Source organism: Podarcis pityusensis, assembly GCF_964106645.2.
Source record: "Podarcis pityusensis genome assembly, chromosome: 13".
NCBI classification, from domain to species: Eukaryota; Metazoa; Chordata; class Lepidosauria; order Squamata; family Lacertidae; genus Podarcis; species Podarcis pityusensis.
This window is the reverse complement of record NC_138038.1, coordinates 33422273-33445262: the sequence shown is the minus strand read 5'-3', so window position 1 is coordinate 33445262 and position 22990 is coordinate 33422273. Positions and strand designations below refer to the sequence as shown.

General features: G+C 41.0%; 1 protein-coding gene across 1 annotated transcript; it reads right to left on the bottom strand.

The window, feature by feature from the left end:
- Positions 1-1603: 1603 nt before the first annotated feature.
- Positions 1604-22929, bottom strand: LOC308460866 (vomeronasal type-2 receptor 26-like; the record flags this gene model as incomplete). The annotated part of the gene is made up of 6 exons (XM_080977400.1): positions 1604-2543; positions 10565-10691; positions 11093-11320; positions 11590-12450; positions 13526-13770; positions 22782-22929. The coding sequence occupies 6 exons, from the start codon at positions 22927-22929 to the stop codon at positions 1642-1644; spliced, it is 2511 nt and encodes an 836-aa protein (XP_080833526.1). The 3' UTR covers positions 1604-1641.
- Positions 22930-22990: the final 61 nt, after the last annotated feature.

Sequence of the window (22990 nt, the reverse complement as noted above, 5' to 3'; positions counted from 1 at the left end):
CTACTAATTGCAAAGTTTATTGACAATGGTTTCTACAAGAATTTCCTTATCAGCTGCTACAAATTCAGAAAAAAACCTATACTCTTCAAAAAATTTAAAAGCAGCTTCTGGATTTATTATTCTATTACTAGAATAATTTATATTTCCAGTTAAAAAACAGAAATTACCAAGGTGATGTGCTGCATAGCTTAATTGAATAAATACAAGGTCATCTCAACAATATAAAACAAACAAGCACAAATACTCAGATGCACAAACACAAACATATGCAGATGAAGAACTAATCCAAATTATATAGATTTTTAGGTTCTTCAGTCTTTTCTCCTTCTGAGCTGTTTCCTGTTGTTCAGCTCAAGCCTCAACAAAAGGATGTAACATTTGGATGCAAAGATACAACCCAGCAACCCAGCATTGGAAGCTAAAATAGAAAGGACCTTCACAGCTACCATGTATTTGCCCTTAGAGCTCATATAAGTTGGCACAAAGGATAGCCACACACTGCAGAAGACCAACATGCTAAAAATGATGAACTTGGCTTCACTGAAACTATCAGGTAGCTTTCTGACAAAGAAAGCCACTGTGAAGCTGGCAATTGTCAGGAAGCCTATATAGCCCAGGACAATGTAAAACATGGTCATGGAGTCTTCGTTACATTGCATTACAATTTCTTCTGTCACTGAGTGCATGTCTACATCTTGGAATGGGGGAGACGTCACCAGCCAAACAGTAAAGTGCCAGTTTAAACTACTTTAATAGCTTTTACCAGTATACAAGAGACAGCCACTAAAAAAATATTGCCAAAAGCTGTTAGTAGGAGGAGACACGTCAACTTCTGAGGTTCGCCAATGAACAGCAAAGCAGAAAGTAAGCAGAGCAGGAGGGAGACGAGGAAAGTGTAGGTAACGTCCCTGCTATTGGCAACAATGATTTGAATGTCATGATTCCTCATAAACATCCGTAGCACCAAAGCTGTGATCAAAGAAAAGGTAAAGGCAAGGCTTGCTAAACTGAACACCACAGGTTCTTCATAACGCAAGAAGGATTCTTTGGACTAAGGTGTCATGAAAATAACAGAATGATGACATGGGCAGTGTTCAAGGAGGTGAAGACTGATGAAATGTCTGTTCAGCCTTTGCAAGGGTTTTCAGCAAGGAAGAGTTTGACAGGTTTGTTTTAAAATTTTACGTCAGAAAACCTTTCATAAAGGACAGGGGTATACAAATTCTCCCATTTTTTACTTAATGAACTGTTTCTGACTGTTCAACTCAGGCTTCAACACAATAACATTACATTTGGGGAGGAAAGACATATACTTCTGGCAATTCCTGCAGCCAAACTGGTGCCAAATATATTGCTTTCCTTTCCTTCGTATTAACTCATCAAGGTCAAGAGGGGGTCTTATCATCTGGACAGCCAAGGACTTCCACATTAACTGCTCAGGATTGATTTTTCTATTATTATAACCATTTAAGCATGCCACATACAATAGCATTAACTACAAAGGCTGTGTACAACATAATAATAAACACCATATCATCACTACAATATCTGAGTAAAAACAAAAACAAAACAAATACTTGGACAAACAAAGATAAGTCCAGATTGCAAATTACAGTTTAGGAAAGAGATTTATTAAATTCTTCAATGTTTAACCCTTATGAGTTGTTCCCTGTTGTTCAACTCAGGTTTAAACACAATAATGTAACATTTGTGGGAAAAGATGCAGCCCAGAAGGCCAGCACAGGAAGCTAAGATAGAGAAGATCTCCACAATAACCATGTATTTCCCCTTTGTGCTGAGGTAAGTTGGCACAAAGGATAGCCACACACTGCAGAAGACCAACATGCTGAAAGTGATGAACTTGGCTTCATTGAAACTATCAGGTAGTTTCCTGGCAAAGAAAGCTACTGTGAAGCTGGCAAATGCCAGGAAGACCATATAGCCCAGGACAATGTAAAACATGGTCACAGAGCCTTCATTACATTTCAGTACAATTTCATCAACCATTGAGTGGATGTCTACATCTTGGAATGGGGGAGAGGTCAGCAGCCACACAGTACAAATGCCAGTTTGAATAAGGGAAAAGGAAAGAACAATGCAGGTGGCCAGCTTTTTCCCCACCCATCTCCTCATTCTTGATCCTGGCTTGGTTGCCATGAAAGCTAGAACTACTGTGATGGTTTTTGCCAACACACAAGAAACAGCCACTGAGAAGATGATGCCAAATACAGCTTGTTGGAGGAGACATGTCAACTTCTGAGGTTGGCCAATGAACAACAATGCGGAAAGGAAGCAGAGCAGGAGGGAGACGAGGAGGGTGTAGGTGAGGTCCCTGTTGTTGGCAACGATGATGGGAGTGCCATGGTGCTTCATAAATGTCCCCAGCACCAGAGCTGTGATCAAAGAAAAGGAAAGAGCAATGCAGCCTAAACTGAGCCCCAAAGGTTCTTCATAAGACAAGAAGGTTACAGTCTTGGGAATGCATGTATCCTGATTCTTACTTGGGTACTTCTCATCTGTGCATTTAATACAGTCATTCATATCTGAAACAGGAAAAGACATAAGCCTTCTTTCTGCATTACCTGAGTGTTGAGGTCTAATGTGTATATATATATATATATATATATATATATATATGCAGGGCTGTACATATAGCCACAGCTGCAAAGTAACACTGTCTTTTGCTCCCACTATGTTGATCATAGCATGATTTAGAATTCATGTGTGAAATAGAACCTCACACACCAGTAATATGTGAAAAGGACTATGGTATTGATCTTACATAAAACCTTAATAATATGCCTAAATAGTTCTGTAGTGGTTGGGAGTTACTCGTGCGTAATCCGGCCCCGTTTGGGCATTAGGTTGCCTGGTTAACCCTTCGGACTGCACAGCCCATCTCCGCGTGGCTGCCCTTAGTCACTCGTAGAATCTGTCTGTGGGCGTTTCTTAAACCGCTGCCAACATAAGAGCTGTTTGACGCCCAATTGTCTCCGCCTCTCACTGCGCGGGAGTCTCCTGCGCAGGGTGGGCGTGGGTAGCGGGGTGCCTGGGCTCTCCTCACTGACTTCCAGAGAAGAGTCCTGGAGCCCCTCCACCTCCTCGTCCCGTAGCTCTCCTGGATCCCTGGTGTTACACTTATTTCCTTCCCCTTCTCCCAAGCTGAGTCTCCCCCTGGTGCTGGGACCTTCGCCTGCAGAATCAGAGACCCTCTCCTTCTCCCGTGTCTCTAATGTGAGTTCCCTGACAGGTTCCTTTCACAGTGGTATAAGTTGACCCCTACATCTGTGATTTTCTATGTGAAAAATTTAGGTTTTTCCTATTCATACCAGTAGGTGTTCCTCTTAAGTTTGTCCCAACTTTCCAATTCGTTGAGTTACTTATGGTAAATCAGTACTAACAGGGCATGTGCACAAATAGTTGTATTGGTTTTTTTTTTAAAAAAAAATCCCTCAGAATTGAACAAAACCAGAAACCTGCACAAGCATGCCACATTAAATAAGATATTTAACTGTAGTTTGTTTCTGGAGATTTCTGGTTTTTCATAATTATGAGAGCTCATAGGAAATATATTCGGGAACACTGTAAATAGGAGCACAGCCAAAATAGAAAATAAATGAACTTTAAATTCTCAGCTTACACTTTTAATTTTAACATGCTGTGTAATAGACTGTAGAGGATTTTTTGTGGTTTGCCTGTGCAGTTTTCTGGTTCTGTGTAAATCTGAGGGACCAACAAAAAATGTACACCACTAGTTCCATTCAGAAGCACACCAGAAATAGTTATGAGCATGACTAGAAATGAAATGAAAGTACGAAGGAATAATGAGTGTGGAAAGAGGAGTAACAGAAAGTGACAACATATCCACTCATCACCAAACCATAAAAACGAATAGTCTGTGACCCAAGTGAAGCCGTTTGGAGCCTGATTTTCCTCACCTTATTGTGAGGCATCTAATCATAGCCTGCATTTTTATCAAGGCTTATAGTTTGATTAGGGTCTGCATTTTAAAATGAGCTTAAAGATTTTCAAATGTTTTATGCCAGGCAGAAGACCAGCTGCCTAAGTACTTTGGCAAGATGTTTATCCTCCTGGACAAGGGGGCCCCCTGATTTATAGCAGAAAACAATTCTCAAAGTCGTAAAAAGGGAATTACCGGCTGAGGGCAAGGTTACACCACCCTACATAATTAAGAGTTGGTAAATAGTAAAAACCATTAAACTTGAGCCATATCTTTCTAAGGTTAAAGGCCAAGAGCAACTGGCTGGAGAAGGAGAAGTGTAAACAGAAAAAGAGGCTTTTTCCTATTTTATTTTGAGGCTGTAAACTGATTCCTTCCTGTTACTTTGAGAAGGTTTATTCTTGTAAAAAGCTATCTATGATAATGTATGAAATATACTGGCTTAAATGTAATTATGCAAAGGATCTAGAAAGAAAGAAATGTTAAATTCTTATTTCATAGAGTCATATTGCTGTAGGAGACCAGAGGGGCAAATGAGCCCAGCCCCCTGCCAGACAGGAGACGCCATCGAGCACTCCTGATATATGGTTGTCAGGCCTTTGTTTAAAGACCTTCAAAAAGGAGATCTTTCATTGATGATGCATGAGAATGTGAACCCAAGATCTCTGACATCTGTTTAAGATAAAAATTTAAAATTATTAACCATCTGTTTTGGAGGGCAATAGGGCAAGGAGGGCAAGAGGTGAGCTGGTAATTAAGGTTCCTTGTTGAGACAAATGTAAGATATATGACTACTTATTTGTCATTTATAGATAGAAGAATATATAGCTTTTTGTATCCCATAAAAGGCAATAGGAAATGGGTGTATCTTTTAGGATTGGTTGTAGCAATCAGCCAATAGGAAATTCAACCAGGCTGATTGGACAGAGGCAGCCAAAGGAGGAGCAAGGGAGCTGGGCTGAGGGAATATAAGTGCTGGCCATAATGGCAGGAGACCAGGCCAGAGCTTGGTAACCATATACCACTGTGCCTCTCATTTATTTGTCTGACAAATAAATTATTATTTTAATTTCTCTATTGCTGCGTTGAATATTTCATTCCAGCTAAGCGTTAACCACAAGCAGGGTGCTACATTTTATGGTGCCTGCGACTCGGATAAGTGGTCTGCTGGAACGCAGCCCCTTCGCCTTACTGGGCAGGGTACAAGAGAGAGGACCACTCACTGCTTACCCAGCGCGCACTGGGAAGTTTTTTTTTTTTCCAGGGGAACGCAGAAGTCTCGTCTGTCTGATACCCTGCCCACCGACGGCGACGGACCGGGGGGAACCAGAGAAATAAACAGGCAACCAACTAAGGGTAAGTGCACTAAGGGGTTTTTGGCCCTCCAATTAATTGGGAGGAAGAGAAGTCTTGATCAAACTTCTGCGTCTCAGTAAAGGGGAACTGAGTACGCTAGGTGGTTGGGTACATCAGATGGTGATCTGGTGTAGGGAAAGGAAAGGTTGGGAGGTAGAGTATGGTGAAGTATCCAGCGCATTGTATGTGTGAGAAAGTACAATTTGTAGCTGACCTGAGTGTGGAGTGGGTAGTACTTCGGTTCCCGGTAAGGCGACTTCACCCGGGCAAGGAATCTCACGAAGCGTGTGTGTGAGTGACTGAGTGGATACTTCACAGGGCCATACAATGGGAGTTGGGGGTTCAAAGGGGGAAAATACACCTCTTGAATGTATGTTAAATAATTTTAAGAAAGCCTTCTCAGGGGCATATGGAGTCAAAATGACGCCAGAACGCTTGAGAACGTTATGTGAATTAGAGTGGCCGAAACAAAATACTGAATGGCCATCTCAGGGAACCTTTGATATAAATTTAGTAAGCAAACTTTGGTCTAACATCGCCAAAGAAACTGGAGGGTGCCCAGAACAATTTTCATATATAGATTCTTGGCTGAGCACATTAAATAAAAATCCTCCATGGATAAGGGAATGCAAAATCAAACGATGCAAATTGTTGGCTGTAAAAGCCGAAGCTAGGAAAGGAATCTTGCCAAATAAACTCAAACCCATTTTTGAGGGACCAGAGGAAGAGGTGCTTCCACCTCCACCCTATGCTCCACATCGAAGGGAGCCTAATCCAAACACTCCACCAGTTGTAACCCCAAGGCAAGAAAGTGGAATGAATAATGGGGCTGGAGTCACAGAACTCGATTCCTTGATAGATTATGATAAATATCTTCAGGAGGCATTGGAGGCCTATAATAAAGCCCAAGCAGAAGTGGTTATTCCACCTGTGAGTCCCAGTAGAACTCCATCTACAGTCTCTTTTAGTGGAACAACTGATTGCCTACCCCAAACCCCTGTACATCCAAGTCCTAGAGAATTATTACAGAAGTTACAGGGAGACCTTAATCGGTCAGCAAGCAATACAGCCAGGCGTATAAGGCTGCTAAAAGAACGCCTTGGGACAAATACCATCCCCTATGATTTGAGGCCCCTAGAGCAAAGCGAAGAGAAAGATCACGTAGTAGCCCCTCTCAGAAGAGTATTTGATGCACTTGAGGAGCCTGTGCTGGTTAACGGGCAACTCGGACCACGGCCACCTCGAACTTCGACCCTCCAGTACATTCCATTCACAACTACGGATCTGATGAATTGGAAAACACACACCCCATCTTTTGCAGAAAAACCTCAGGCTATGATGGACTTGGTGACTTCAATAATAAATACTCATAGTCCTACTTGGACAGATTGCCGCCAGCTCCTGAATACTCTGTTCACCACTGAGGAAAGGAGAGACATAATTGAAAAGGCACGAGAGGTAACTAAGAGACTCCTCACTGAATTGATCCCGAGGTTTGGGTTACCTAGATGCATTGGAAGTGATAATGGGCCAGCGTTCATTGATCAAGTAGTACAAGAAGTATGTCGAGTCCTACAAGTGAAATGGAGACTGCATGCAGCATATAGGCCTCAGAGTTCAGGGAAAACTGAAAGAATGAATCGGACTCTGAAAACCCAATTGGCAAAATTAACCCAGGAAACGGGATTAGGATGGGTGGATGTGTTACCCATAACACTGTTTCGTGTTCGGTGTGCACCCACAAAAAGACTTAAGTTGTCACCTTTTGAGCTCCTGTATGGGAGGCCGCCCTCCTTTGTTCAGGATATTCCAGCTGACCTCAAACAAATAGGAGACCATGTGACACAGGAACAAGTGCAATCTCTCTCCCGTGTTTTTGTTTCTCTTAACAGGTGGGCCCTCGAGCGCACGCCGTGCAGCATTGCCGAGCCGATTCATCAGTTCCAGGCTGGCGATAGCGTATGGGTGAAAGAGTGGAAACGAGATCCACTTGCACCTAAGTGGCGTGGACCTTACACCGTCTTGCTCTCTACTCCAACAGCGGTGAAGGTAGCTGAGGTGACCCCCTGGATTCATCACTCCCGTTTGAAGAAGTCCGAAGGCAGTTGGACGTGCAAAGGTGACCCCTCTAATCCTTTAAAACTGACTCTCTCCAAAAACCCCTGTATCTAGCCCTACGGGGAACGGGCTAGGTCACGGGCAACATTAGACGACCGGCCTGCTGCAGCCACAACCTGGAAGCTGGCTGACCTGCGCACGCCTGAAGCTTGAGGAGCGTCTAAACCAGCGATTGTGAACGGGAAGATTCTCTAATACAATTAATTGACTGCCCCCCCTTGTGGAACAATTATCAAGGATATTACTCATTGGGGATCCTTGGGATATATGTTTTGGTCTTGGTGGTTCCCCATTTCTGTCACTGGGGGAATTATATTGGGGCTAATATTTTTATGCTATCACAATAAGGTAATCTTTTGTGGAAGGAATGCATATACTACACATCAACATGATTTTATTATTAATCCTGATCCCTTGGGAAGGGGAAGGGTCCTTGAATCTGACCAAATTTACTAAATATGGATTCCGCCATGACCACAATATGTGGGTAGGCTTAGCTGAGATGGTAGCCAATGTTGCAAATAGGACCAATTGCCTTGTTTGCTCTCTTGGGCCAGATGATTCAGAGGGAGGTATGCCCTTATTACCGATACCATTAAATGCCATTGGTATGGTAAGCGAAATGCCACACCAAACAGAAGTACAGAATTTCCCCGGATGGAACTCAACTAAACCAATACGAGTTATACCTGTGCAAGGGGAATTCTGTGTACATAAATTATCAGATGCAGCTGATTCTACCATGATAGGCTCTTCTCATTGTCACTATACTTGGGATTATATTAAGAATAGTCAAACCTGGGTAAACGGTACTACCTATCGAACTCGGAATACCTTGCCCTGTGCACCTCCTTTTATTCATGCATGGAAAGTGGTATGGAACATAACTGTGACAGAAAAAGGCAATCTAACATACTGCACTGTGAACTCTGTACCCCTTTTGATATTTCGCCTTCTGCACTCCACGTACCAAAAACCTCAGACCCGATGGTTGTGGTGGATATGTGGAGAATGGGCATACAAGAAGCTCCCTTCCAAATGGAGTGGGACTTGTTTCCTGGGATGGGTATTACCACCAATGTGGATTATGCCCACTAATTCGGCCAAGCGTACACGAAGAAACGCTGATATTTCTCATATAGCAGGAGGAAGTACCCAAAGTTGGAGCGATACTGATGATTGGCCACCAGAGCGCATTATAGCCTATTATGAGCCTGCCTCCTGGAATCCTGGTGAGCTCATACAAGGGGCACGGGATCCTATTTATAATCTAAACAGAATAATTCGATTGCAAGCAGTAGTGGAACTTGTAACCAATGCAACGGCCCAGAGTTTGAGACTTATTGCACAACAGCTGGATGAAAGTAGAGCCGCCATTTTGCAGCTGAAAATGGGAATGGATTATGTACTTGCCAGGCAGGGAGGCCTATGTGGAGTCTTGAACTTGACAGGGAATGCCTGTTGCTTTAACATTTCTGATAATGGTGAGGCAATCCGTGTGTTGGCCACAAAGATGGAGAGTATAGCACACGTCCCAGTACAAACATGGGAAGGATGGGATATGGGATGGCTCACCAACTGGTTACCTAATGTTGCGGGACTCAAAGGGATACTATTGTCTTGCTTGTTTTTCTTGACGGTAGTAATAATGGTTTTATGTATGGTGCCATGTATCATTTCATGTTTTAGAAGTACAATTAGCAAGATGATTTCGAATGAAACTCTACCTCATATCATGGCCCTATATAGAGCTTTACCTCAGGAATATGATGAAGGTCAAGCTATCAAGGACACTTGGGATGAAGGTCCTTGAGCTTGAAAGGGGGGAATGAGGCATCTAATCATAGCCTGCATTTTTATCAAGGCTTATAGTTTGATTAGGGTCTGCATTTTAAAATGAGCTTAAAGATTTTCAAATGTTTTATGCCAGGCAGAAGACCAGCTGCCTAAGTACTTTGGCAAGATGTTTATCCTCCTGGACAAGGGGGCCCCCTGATTTATAGCAGAAAACAATTCTCAAAGTCGTAAAAAGGGAATTACCGGCTGAGGGCAAGGTTACACCACCCTACATAATTAAGAGTTGGTAAATAGTAAAAACCATTAAACTTGAGCCATATCTTTCTAAGGTTAAAGGCCAAGAGCAACTGGCTGGAGAAGGAGAAGTGTAAACAGAAAAAGAGGCTTTTTCCTATTTTATTTTGAGGCTGTAAACTGATTCCTTCCTGTTACTTTGAGAAGGTTTATTCTTGTAAAAAGCTATCTATGATAATGTATGAAATATACTGGCTTAAATGTAATTATGCAAAGGATCTAGAAAGAAAGAAATGTTAAATTCTTATTTCATAGAGTCATATTGCTGTAGGAGACCAGAGGGGCAAATGAGCCCAGCCCCCTGCCAGACAGGAGACGCCATCGAGCACTCCTGATATATGGTTGTCAGGCCTTTGTTTAAAGACCTTCAAAAAGGAGATCTTTCATTGATGATGCATGAGAATGTGAACCCAAGATCTCTGACATCTGTTTAAGATAAAAATTTAAAATTATTAACCATCTGTTTTGGAGGGCAATAGGGCAAGGAGGGCAAGAGGTGAGCTGGTAATTAAGGTTCCTTGTTGAGACAAATGTAAGATATATGACTACTTATTTGTCATTTATAGATAGAAGAATATATAGCTTTTTGTATCCCATAAAAGGCAATAGGAAATGGGTGTATCTTTTAGGATTGGTTGTAGCAATCAGCCAATAGGAAATTCAACCAGGCTGATTGGACAGAGGCAGCCAAAGGAGGAGCAAGGGAGCTGGGCTGAGGGAATATAAGTGCTGGCCATAATGGCAGGAGACCAGGCCAGAGCTTGGTAACCATATACCACTGTGCCTCTCATTTATTTGTCTGACAAATAAATTATTATTTTAATTTCTCTATTGCTGCGTTGAATATTTCATTCCAGCTAAGCGTTAACCACAAGCAGGGTGCTACAATTGGATCAATACCGTATCAATTAAACCAAAATTTACAAGGGGAAAACATCAAGCTTGGAGTAGCCTGACTGTAAAAATGTGTCCCTACGCAAATCAAATTAAAATACTGAGAACAGAAAACACCCAGTAGCATCAATTATACTTACTTACCCTCCTTGTCTGATATTTTCCCTTCTGGGCATGGGATGCAATTGTAGCAGCAAAATGGTTTCCCTTCTTTCACTTTCTTGCTAGAACCAGGATGGCAGCTCTCACTGCATGCAGAAAGTGGCTGGGCCTAATCCATAAGTCAGAAAGCAAAAAAAAAGAGCTTGGAATCTTTAAATTTCATGGGCCTTTCCACTTCTTTTTGCAGTGTTAAGGAATTTCAAGCACATATGCACCTTACATGCAAATTAAAGTACAAATTCCATTCCATCATAGACTCACAGAAGGAAGGCTTTAAAGACCTCCTGGTAGCTTTGTATGATAGGCTTAGGTGTGAGGCTAACAGCAAAACTGGAAACAGATGCATCATTAACATGATTGTTCGTTAAAGAACTAGGTTGTACTTTGAGAGAATACTGACACTAATCTTTAGTCTGGGCTTTTATATGTTTGATGACAGTTTTGAAGAGATACAGTTACTGACACTATTCTCTAAAACACTTTCACCCTAAATCTCCAATTGGATCCTACCTGGTTAAACCAGTAATGCCATGTTATGGCCTCTTCATTGATGGTGAATGCTTCCTCCGAAGGAACTTGTGCATCTATTTTCCCAATTTTTATTCTGTGAAAGGATTGGTTGGATGAAACCACCCAGTTGATGACATCGAATCCAGCTACTAACTGTCCATTATTATCAAAGGAGATCTTGTCCCCAGAACTGTTGTTAAATGAAACATGTCTCAAGTAGTGATGGAGCTGGATGGAATAAAAAGGAGTAGGGTTTTCAGACTAATGTCTAATGGTAGCAAGAATGATTTACTGAAGAGTTTTGAGCAGGAGGCAAATAGTGAAATATGTGCTAAACCTTTATAACTGAGAGACAATAGGAAGGATCAATATGTTATTAAGTAAACTGATAAGAATACAAATAGCTAACCCAAACCCTACCCCGCTATTTAATGGGAAATAATGTTATAATACTGTAGATATTATGCATTTTCACGTCAAAATGTTCAGGCCACTACCTGCGATATCTCTTGATTCTGTAGTTTCATTCTCGCTCCATCCAGATTTGCACTGTGCTTGACTCCAGATGAGGACATTGCATGTAAAGCATGGGCCACAGCATAGACAGCATTGTAGATGTTGTAGCTGTGGCCCGTCATGCTCATTTCAAAGAAGGGTTTGGGAAGGTTCTCTAGCTTCTCCTCCCTAGTGCAAATGTATCCATCCACGTTACCTACATCCGTTTTTGACAATGTGCAACCAAAGGCCTGCTGCCAGAAGTCCCTGATGAACCCATCTCCTTTAGGGATGGAAGGATTTCTGGTCTCAATAAAAGACTGGAATCCTGGTACATCGTTGGAGTGAATCTTGAAGGCTAGCGTACCATGGATTATTTCTGTAACAAAATTCCTTTGATGGACTGTTGATGTAAGTTCCATCTGGGCTGTAAGAATCCAAACTTTCCCTCTTGGTATGCTTGTCTCACATTCTTGTTTTGACAGATATGGAAACCATCTCAAATACATCATGGCATTTGATTCTCCATAAAAAACCACTATGTTGGCTTTACTATTCATGATTTCATTATGTAATTTACCTCCTCTTTCTAGGTTTTCATCAATTTCATCAAAGGAAATAAACATGGGGATTCTTTCTATGAAGGCAAAACAGACACCACTCTGAGAAAACAGTGGAATGATGATCTGCACACATCTTTCCCCACTGTCAGTATCTGCGACTACAACCCCAATCCACACCCATCTAAAATGAAGAAGCAAAGAGAGTATCCCTGTATACTGAAGGGTTTCCTGAGGGGTCATCTGGTAAAAATCAAGCCCTGGAGTTTTATCATTCATCACTGGATTCGAACCATATACCAGCTAAAAGAAAAAGCAGGAAGGGAAAGAGAGACAGTTATAGTCATTTTTAAGATGTAGTTTCATATGCTCTGATCACTCAATACATTAAGACACAAGGTTTATAGCAAGTGATAAGGTAAGTGGATATTATTGCATCTTATCAAGATAGGGGACTAGTCCTGAGAGATAAGTGCTTAGTCTAAGGACTTCTTTTTTTCAGGTACATGACATCAGCAGGTGGAACTAAAGATGTTCAAAATGAAGCAAATGGTTTCTATTGTGAATTCTTCGTTGAAGTGCAGTGCAGTGTAGCAGAGCTTCACTCCTGACACTGTTGTTGCTGCAGCATCCCTGGATGGTGCTGAAGTGCGTCAAAGTGCAAGCAAGCTCAGGGAAGAATGGATACATCAGTGTAAAGGGCTTCTGATGCATCTGCACAGTCCTGACAACAACACCAACCAGCACTGTCCAAATAAGCCACAGTGATGCTGGTCCTGGGAGGATGGTTCTGCCCTACTGCAGTGGTTGCTACCTTATGTGGCTATCTGCAAAATTGCTTACACTATACTATACTATAATATGACATATGCATATTGCGAGATGTGTTTTTCTGGGACATGGATGTCTACTTGATGAAACTCCTTTCCTAGGAAGGCTCTCCTTACCACAACTCTCATGCACCTCCTTCTCAGTATGAAGTCTTTTCCATGCAAAGAAGGATTCAATGCTCTTTATTCAAACAACAACAACAACAACAATAATAATTTAAAAAGATGTTTCTTCTTAACTACAGGGGCAGGAGGAAAGAGTAAAATGAAACATACATACGAATTTATACAAAACTGAAAAAAACACAAGACCTAACTTTCTTTGTCCTGCGATTCTATGTTTACTTTGCTTTATCATTGCTTGGGTATTTTGCTGTCTATAATACTTCTTTCATTGGTTTACCATGTCATAAGTCATAAATATGGGTTTAATAGAATATCAACCTCCCTCTCTCCGACTTGCAAAATAAATCTGGAAGGACAAAAGCCACATGAAAAAGTATTGCATTCCCATACTTTCAATATACACAATTGCATATTATCCCTACCTGTGGAATCTTATAGATATCCAGGATATTTGCCACAACAACAGAGATTTCAGAATCCAGTCCCCCAATGACCGCTGTCAGATTATGCTGGATGTCACAGACGTAGTTGGGGGAAAACCTCTCTAACGAAGATAAAAGTAGCATTGTGGCATGGTAGGTCAACTTTTCATTAAAATAGCTGTCATATATGTGGAAGCCCAAGGTGATATTGGGTAAGATCTGAGGGTTGTCATTGACCTCCTTTACTGCAAATGCCAAGGCCAAAATATGCTGATAATTCTTTGGCACTACACTAGAATTAAAATTGCATTCTGTATCAGAATTATATTTCACACTTTTTGAAAAACCAACACCACTATCTGCATTTTCATGTTGGTGATGCTTGATTGCAGTATTCCAGAGAAATCCTAAAGTCAATTAAAAAAGATCTAGAAATATGGTCAAATTTGAGATTGTCAATGTTAGGCCGAATTGCAGCTATTAAGATGAATGTATTGCCTAGAATGTTATTTTTGTTCCAAACACTACAAATTCTGGACAAGATAGATTGTTTCAAGAGGTGGCAGAAGGATATCTCGAAATTTGTCTGGCAGGGCAAAAAGCCCAGAATAAAATTTAAAATACTGACGGATGCAAAAGAAAGAGGGGGGTTTGCCCTGCCGGACTTAAAACTGTATTATGAAGCAGCAGCATTTTGCTGGCTGAAAGAATGGATGCTCCTCGAGAATACAGATATCTTGGACTTAGAAGGTTTTAACAATACATTTGGTTGGCATGCATATTTATGGTATGATAAAATTAAGGTGCATAGGGCCTTTAAAAACCATATTGTCAGAAAAGCATTATATAACGTTTGGATAAGATATAAAGATTTATTGGAAAGTAAAACCCCTAGATGGTTGTCACCTTTGGAGGCTACAGCGCTGAAAAAGCTTAATATGGAAGCTGAATGGCTAAAGTATTGGGAAATTTTGGAACAAGATGGAGATAAATTGAAGTTACAGAGTTATGAGAAATTGAAACCCAAAGTTCGAGATTGGCTCCATTATTATCAAATAATGGAGGTGCATAAACAAGACAGGAAAATTGGATTCCAGGTGGAGAAATCAAAATTAGAAATTGAACTGTTAGAACCCAATACTAAGAATTTGTCAAAAATGTATAATCTGCTGCTGAAATGGAATACACAAGATGAAACAGTTAAATCAGCTATGATTAAGTGGGCACAGGACATTGGTCATAACATTATGTTTGCTGACTGGGAATGGTTGTGGAACACTGGTATAAAATTTACGGCATGTAATGCCTTAAAGGAAAATATTATGAAAATGATCTATAGGTGGTACATGACCCCAGTCAAGCTAGCAAAAATTTATCATTTGCCTGATAATAAGTGTTGGAAGTGTAAAGAAACGGAAGGTACTTTTTATCATCTTTGGTGGACGTGCCCGAAGATTAAGGCTTTCTGGGAAATGATATATAATGAAATGAAAAAGGTACTTAAATGTACTTTCCCTAAGAAACCAGAGGCCTTTCTCTTGGGCATTGTCGGCCAATTGGTGTCAAAGAAAGATAGAATTTTCTTTCTGTATGCTACGACAGCAGCAAGAATACTCATCGCAAAGTATTGGAAGACAGAAGAATTACCCACCTTGGAAGAGTGGCAGATGAAGGTAATAGACTATATGACACTGGCTGAGATGACTGGCAGAATCCGTGAGCAGGGGAAAGAGACGGCGGAAGAAGATTGGAAGAAATTTAAAATTTATCTTAAGAACTATTATAAAATTGAGGAATGTTAAAATGTCGAGGTTTGGAGAAAGAAAAGGAGATTACAGCGACATAAGATTAAGTTGAAGAAAAGAATAAGAAAAAATATATTTGATAAAATTAATTAGAATTTGCTGAAATAAATTTTAGAAATTGGGATGTAGGAAGGGGAGGTTTGGGGGAGTCCGAGAAGAGAGGGATATGAAAAAAAAGGTTATGAAATTTTACATGTTTGTATGTCTTTTTTTATTTGTTTGTATTGTTTAAAATTTTTCTGTAAAACCAATAAAAAATTTTTATAAAAAAAAAAAGAGAAATCCTAAAGTCAAGATTCTCTGGCTGGAGAAGGTTAGGGTTACGAAGACATGGTCCTCCAATAGCAGAGAAGAACTCATTTGTGACAAACACCTATGCTATGGTGGGCATGGATGCATTTAAGAGTTTTTCCACAAGCAGTTGCCAATTTTAGGCTTCAGAGCAAATCCATGCCTCCCGTGGTTCCCAGGCACCTTTATCTTCAAAGAGCCAATTCAGAATTGGGCCCCTCCTTGAGAGCAGTCAGGAGCTGGAAAAACTACATTCATGCTGATTGGAATGGGAGGCTTAAAAAAGGAAACTACATGTGGGAAGGGTGTTAGTCAACACACTCAAAGCTACAGCCTTGATTGGTGGAAGCCCACCTCACTGCACTTAGAATAATGCTCTTAATGAATTGTATTTCCTGAGACTCTCATTAGAGTTAGGTTAAATTTTCAATCATGCATGCATGTCGCAGAGACGTGTTATCAACATGAGTATTTTATGAGAGCTTGTGCCTGACATCACAACATACCATGTGGATGTTGCCCTGTGTGGATTACAGAATCTAGAACAACAGTGCCATCTATCTGAATTATTGCTGAAGGTTTGTGTGGATTTTGCTTTCTGACTATCTCACACGGTATATTATTTACGGCAGAGCTGTTTATTGTCCAAGCAGAAGAGTAAGCTTGTGGCGATAGTGTGTAATAGAATCGGATCTAGAGCAAGGCATTTGCATACACCCAGAGTCCTTCTATCACTTCCTATGGGTGAGGATAATGGAGAGTGAATGTACAATATAGCACACTTCCCTTCTTGTGCTTGTATAAGCCATTGCTAAACAGCCCCCACTAGAGTGAAATTCCTCAATCAAAGCAGCTATATTTAATAAACAGCATGGTAACGTAAGTTAAACTGCTTTGGGCTAAGATAACAGAGCCCAACCATTTCAGAACTTAGAACACTAAACATTTTGTGAGTCACCTGTGAGTTATATCATAAACTTCACCCAAATGAAATTCCAAGGTACAAATATACGTTTTTCAATATAGGCCTTTATTACCAACTCTCTTATGAAGTTACTTTCTATGAAAAAGAATTATATGAGAAAATGGAATTTAACTAAGCAAGTAGGAATACATCTGTTTTCATATCAAGTCAGAGGAAGGAACTGAGTTGATGGCAGCTCTCATGAGTCAAAAGATTCTAGTATTTTACATCACATGAAATATACAAATTAAGATAAAATGCAGATATACCAGAAGCAATTGCCTCTGAGTGATGTTTCCAGACAACATCCAAAAATCAGTTTTGTTTAACAATCTTTACATTAACATATAACATTAGAATGTGTCGAAGAAAGACATGAGTGGTGCAAGAATAAAAGCAGAATTGAAATGTGAGCCAAAGAAACTGGAGGGGAACTTTTTTGTAACAGTCAGGAGGAAAAAGATAAAAGAAGGTAAAAGAAAATGGAGTTGAAAGAAAGACTTTTATTTTAGGAAGCTTAAATGTATTCCACAGAAGTCTTCGTCCTCTAGAAAAATTGAAACCTTTACCTTCAGCTTCACCTTAATTCAATCATTCTTTTTTCTATAGGCTAAGTTGATATACCTCTGCATATACATTGTAGCACTAGCACTGGTCTTTTCAGAGGAAAGGACATGGAAATGAAATAAACTTCTTACATGACATCTTCAAGCAATGCTAGTGGTGGTTCTTCAGTAAAAGCTGTTAAAGGTTTCATGAAGCCACCATGACTTGCAATGCCACCAATGATGAGGTTTCCTTGCTGATGGTATATGTGTTGTGGGCGATGTGGATGGGAAACCCTACATTTCACGGTTTGAGCCTGGCATACATTGTGAGGAATCACTGCCAGCATCAAGACCACTAAAACTATCATATTCAGAATGAAGGAAATGGTCTTGAAGTATGTAATGTAGACTATTGGAGATCATAGTATCAGACCCAGTCCCTCTCCCTGACTCTAAATGCTGCTGGGTTTATTTATAATATGCTGTTAATTTTTCTCATGGTTGCTGAAACTTCAAGCAGTACTGGGTGGGCAGCAGACTCAATTACATGTTTTTAATAATTTAGAGGAAGGTAATCACCAGCTCAAATCCAGGGATTCCCTGTGGAATCGTTGAAGAAAACATGTTTGTCACATCTGAACAGACATGTTGACTGTTGCTTTCTTTGGTAGAAATGGAGACTTGTGGAATAACCCTCAGCAAGAAAAGGGTGCTAGAAGTGACTGCTGGGTTGTCCCACCCACCAGTCAAAGTTGGCCCATCAGCTGGGGTCAGATAGAGATCTGGCGCCAGAGCCAAAAGGTTCCACATTCCTAATTAGGACTTGGGAGATGAGAGTTCAAATATGCACTCTCTAGTAGAGTTCACTGGGTAAGCTGAGGCAAGCCACAGTCTCTCAGCCTAACCTACATAACAGGGTTGTGGTGAGGGTAAAATTGGGAGACGGAGAGCCGTGTACACCACCTTGAGCTCTATGTAGGAAATGTGGGATATAAATGTAATAAGAAAAGGACATTAGGAATATAAAGACTATGATCTGGCATTTTGTGCTAGTTATAACTTAGGCTCAATGGAGCAACACGTTCTCTTGGTCTTTCAGCCCCAATCCTTTCCCCCCATAGGTTGGAGGCACCACTGTGATCAGAGGCAGCGTGATCAGATCATCCAGGACACTTTTGACAATCAGGAGACTTGTTTACAGGCTCCAACATCAGGAAATACAATTTAAACTTTACTGCCCTTTAGCTGACCTCAATGTGATGAGAGGTGAGGCCCTGAGGTCTAAATTGGAGGATTCTAGGTGTGTCAGGATGTTATTGCCTGCTCTGTAGGTCATGCAAAGGCAGCACAGTGGTTAAACTTGATAACCTTAGAGCTCTCTCCCAACCATACAGAAGACCCCCCCCCATTTCTTTGTTTAATCATAATATCATTTTTTTTCTTTTTAATTGATGTTGATGATTATAATGTTGTTAATGATATCCACTGAGTTTTCAAGGTACATTACAAAAATGAGTAATTTTAGCTTTTCCTAAGTAACCTTGGGTGCCTGTTAAAGTGTTTGACGAATGTAATTTGAACAAATCTTGATGCAAACTAACCTGATCTGCATCTCCCGTACAATTTTCTCCTGATTTTACAATACATTTAATGCATTTTGATATATTTTTCTAGTTGAGGAAAAAAGTAGTTTAGGATAAAATACATTTAGAAATGTGAATGGTAAGATAAAATGCACATTTGTACATTTAAATATGTATTTAATTACATATCTAATTTCATATTTTATGCTCTTAAGATACTGTACATGGAAACCTTGAAATAAGTAACTGAGGTATTTGATTGTTTGAAATGTTTCTAGATGTTTTTAAATGTTTCAAAATTGTTTTAAAATGTTTTTGGTTCATTTTCAAATGGGTTTTTATTTTATTTTATTTTAAATTGTATTGTTTTAACTTTTTGAAGTTTGCCACTGAGGAAGAGTGGGATATAAGTCAATTAATAAACAAACAAAAATAAACATTTCTATCATACACCTCTAGCATGATCTGTTCATGCTTACAGGGAAAGGCTGCTTATAAAGAACAGGGCATTATATAACCTGGTTCTGTAGAAGAAGAAGAAGAGTTTGGATTTGATATCCCGCTTTATCACTACCCTAGGGAGTCTCAAAGCGGCTAACATTCTCCTTTCCCTTCCTCCCCCACAACAAACACTCTGTGAGGTGAGTGGGGCTGAGAGACTTCAAAGAAGTGTGACTGGCCCAAGGTCACCCAGCAGCTGCATGTGGAGGAGCAGGGAATCGAACCCGGTTCACCAGATTACGAGACTACCGCTCTTAACCACTACACCACACTGGCTCTCTGTAGCATGTAGAGGGTTTGTTTGTTTGTTTGTTTGTTTGCTTGCTTGCTTGCTTTGCAAAATCTCCAAAAAGAAACCCACAAAAAAACCCAAAAAACTAAAAACCACTGACTACATGTTGCATTCATATAGGGCTGCAATATGCTCTGGCTTTCCCAGACATTTTCCCGCTTTTCAGAAATTACACCCGGATGCTGTTTTCGATGGGCAAACCCAGGATATATGGCAGCCCTATGGTGGATGAATGCAACATGTTGTCAGTGGTGCACTTAGGTAATTTTCTGGATGTAATACTCATTCAGGAATCCTGTCAATCAATCCCCTTAGATTATAATAGCTAATGCTTCCAAATATGGTAAGATAGTCCTGCTGTTTTGGGGGGCCCTCTTGCCTATTCCGTTGAATGGTGTCCTGGACTTCTGCCCCAAATCCTGCTCTGACAGCATCACTGCATGGTGTCTTAGTTTTTCAAAGCAGACCTAAAGCCCTTTTGCAGCACCTTGCTGGCGAATTGCTACCCTGGACCAGTGAGAAATCACTTCATCAACTTTTCTAAACAATGATTTGAAGGCTGTATCCGGTCCCAGCCCATTACTGATGTGGTGGTGGGGAACAAAATGTTATGGAATTGATAGGACATCCTACAAGAGCATATAGGAAGAGAAGTTGCTATTTGATTGCACCCTTTAAAACAACAACAACTCGTATTTTACATCCGCCCCACCCTGAGAAATCCCATTACTGACTCACAATGCTTATGCTACCAGTAAATCAGCCCACATCAAATTCAATCACACAGAAGCTAATTTTTTATTCTCTTGCCTACACACATCAAAAGGGTTAAATAATGCCACCTACACAAAGGAACGAGTTAGGGCAGAAAGTTTTCAATGGGTCTATTGTCTCTATTCAGAAAGGAGATATTTGACATCAAGGTGACATGATCAGAACAACACACACCTTTTCTATCTGACATCAGCCAAAGAGACAATGATAGACTGAAGGCATATCCATACAAGAAGCTCCTGAGTGAATGTTTGGAGCTTTAGGAATTCAGGAAGCAGAGCATGGAAAAGGTAGGATTATATGACATGGGATTTGAAGAATTTGACACATTAATGTCCATCCTTTCTCCATACATCACCCATGATCGATCAGTTCCTCACATGGCCCATTTTCTAAGGTAAGGTGAACAGGTGTTGGTACCTTGGAGCTTGTGAATTTCCAAGCATCTAAGACTAGAGTGGAAACAAGGTTGGAAGGTTTTTTTGATAGATGAATCTAAAATTTCTACATGGCAAATTTTAAAATTGCAATTTTCAATACTGATTGCTAGCAAATGACGTTTTTATAAAAAGGTACACATAAGAGAACAGTCTCAAGTGCCAGGGTTCATGTCAGTGTCCAAATTCCCAGAAAGAAGCCTTTCCTTGGTTTATCCCTGCTGAAGGTAGAAGACACATTTATTTTTAGATAGCAAGACAGGGGCAGGGAGAAATGGATTCTGAAAGAGATAGATAATCACATCCAGGGACGGTTTTTGGTAATAAAGCACCCTGAACAAGGAAAACATTTAGCAAAACAACAACAAGAAGCCACCAAATATTTCTTGTTTTCACAATAATTCCTTTTGGCCTCTAGAGGTCTCTATAAGATCTTGTGGGACTCTCAAATGTGAGTGAGGACATGCATTGTTGACACTAACCATGTCTGCCGATGTTTAACATCTTCTCCTCAGTGAAAAGCATATGCATCGAGCATCCCTGCACTCGGCCTGCTCTTGGAAACCACGAAATTACCTAAAGGCCCCATCAACTTCTTCACATCTACCCTAGTCCATTGTCATGTGTCTGAAGAAGGCATTCCTGATTGCATCTTCCCAGGCATCATTTCTGGATCATGTGGCCCACCCACTTCAGTTGAGTGCTCTAGTGATAGCTTGCTGATACCAGCAGTCCTTAAAGCTCTAGGCTTCCAGGGCCTGTGGTACCGGTTGGATGGGAGCTGTGTTATCAGATGCGGCTCCGATAACTTTTTGCTGCTGTTGTGGGTGAACTGAGGTGTGTCTCTTTTATCAGCTTCATGGAGAGCAGCTTAATCAGCTGTTAATGGAGCGTGGAAAAATTATTATTTATTGAATTTATATACCGCCCTTTACCTGGAGGTCTCTGGGTGGTTCAGAATAAAACCCAGAATAAAATCAAAATATAAAACCACAAAATACACAATCAAAATAAAAACAACAACCCAATAACCCCCCCCCCAAAACCCCCCACATTTTAAAAGGGAATAGGATGTCAATCAAATCAACCAAAGGCTTGGATAAAAAGGAACATTTTTGCTAAAGGTATATAATGAAGGAGCCAGGCACTTGGGAGAGAATCCCCAGATGGGGAGCCACTGCAGAGAAGGCCCGTTCTTGTGTTGCCACCCTCCGGACCTCTCAAGGAGAAGGCACAAGGAGAAGGGCCTCAGAAGATGATCTCAGGGTCCCGGTGGGTTCATATGGAAAGAGGCAGTCCTTGAGGTATTGCAGTCCTGAGCCGGTTAAGGCTTTAAAGGTCAAAACCAGAACTTTGAAATGGGCCTGGAAACTAATTGGTAGCCAGGGCATTCGAACCAGGATCGGTGTAATATACTCAAACCATCTTGCTCTGGTGAGCAACCTGGCTGCTGAATTCTGCACTAGCTGAAGTTTCCGAACCATCTTCAGAGGCAGCCCTATGTATAACACATTGCAGTAATCTAACCTTGAAGTTATCAGAGCATAGACAACAATAGTTAGGCTATCCCTATCCAGATAAGAGTATAGCTGGGTCACCAACTGAAGCTGATGGAAGGCACTCCAGGCCACTGAGCCCACCTGAGCCTCGAGCGACAGCAAAGGATCCAGGAGTGCCTCCAAGTTATGAGCCTGCTCCTTCAGAGGAAGTGTAACCCCATAAAGAGCAGGTGATCTCCCACCCATCCAGTCTAGGAGCCACCCACTAACAGTGCCTCAGTCTTATCTGGATTCAGTTTCAGTTTGTTGGCTCTCATTCATTTCACCCTGTTCACCCACCCAGGTTTCAGTGATACATGCCAGATCAGCCTCTTCATCCACAATCAGATCATGGATGAGGGAGATTATATTCTGGGCCAACCTGGAATTCAACAGCAGCTGTCACAAACCCAAGGGCTGCCTGATATGACAACCACAATTCCCCAGGTTGGAGGAGGGGCTGGCACATGGCACAGTCACTAACTGCCTGTGCTATGTGCCTCTCTTCCCACACCACACTTACCCCTACCCTTTAAAGCTGCCTTTGAAGATGTCAACGCCTTGCTGATATCTGGGGCTGGCGGAGTTGGCAACTCAGATGAATGGTTAGTGGAGGGAATGATAACACCTACAAGGCTCGTTTCATCACAAGTTATAACAGAGTTCTTCATGATTTGGCTTGTGAAAATCCCATGGGGGTTACTTTTCATGGGAAGAGATCCATGGATTCTG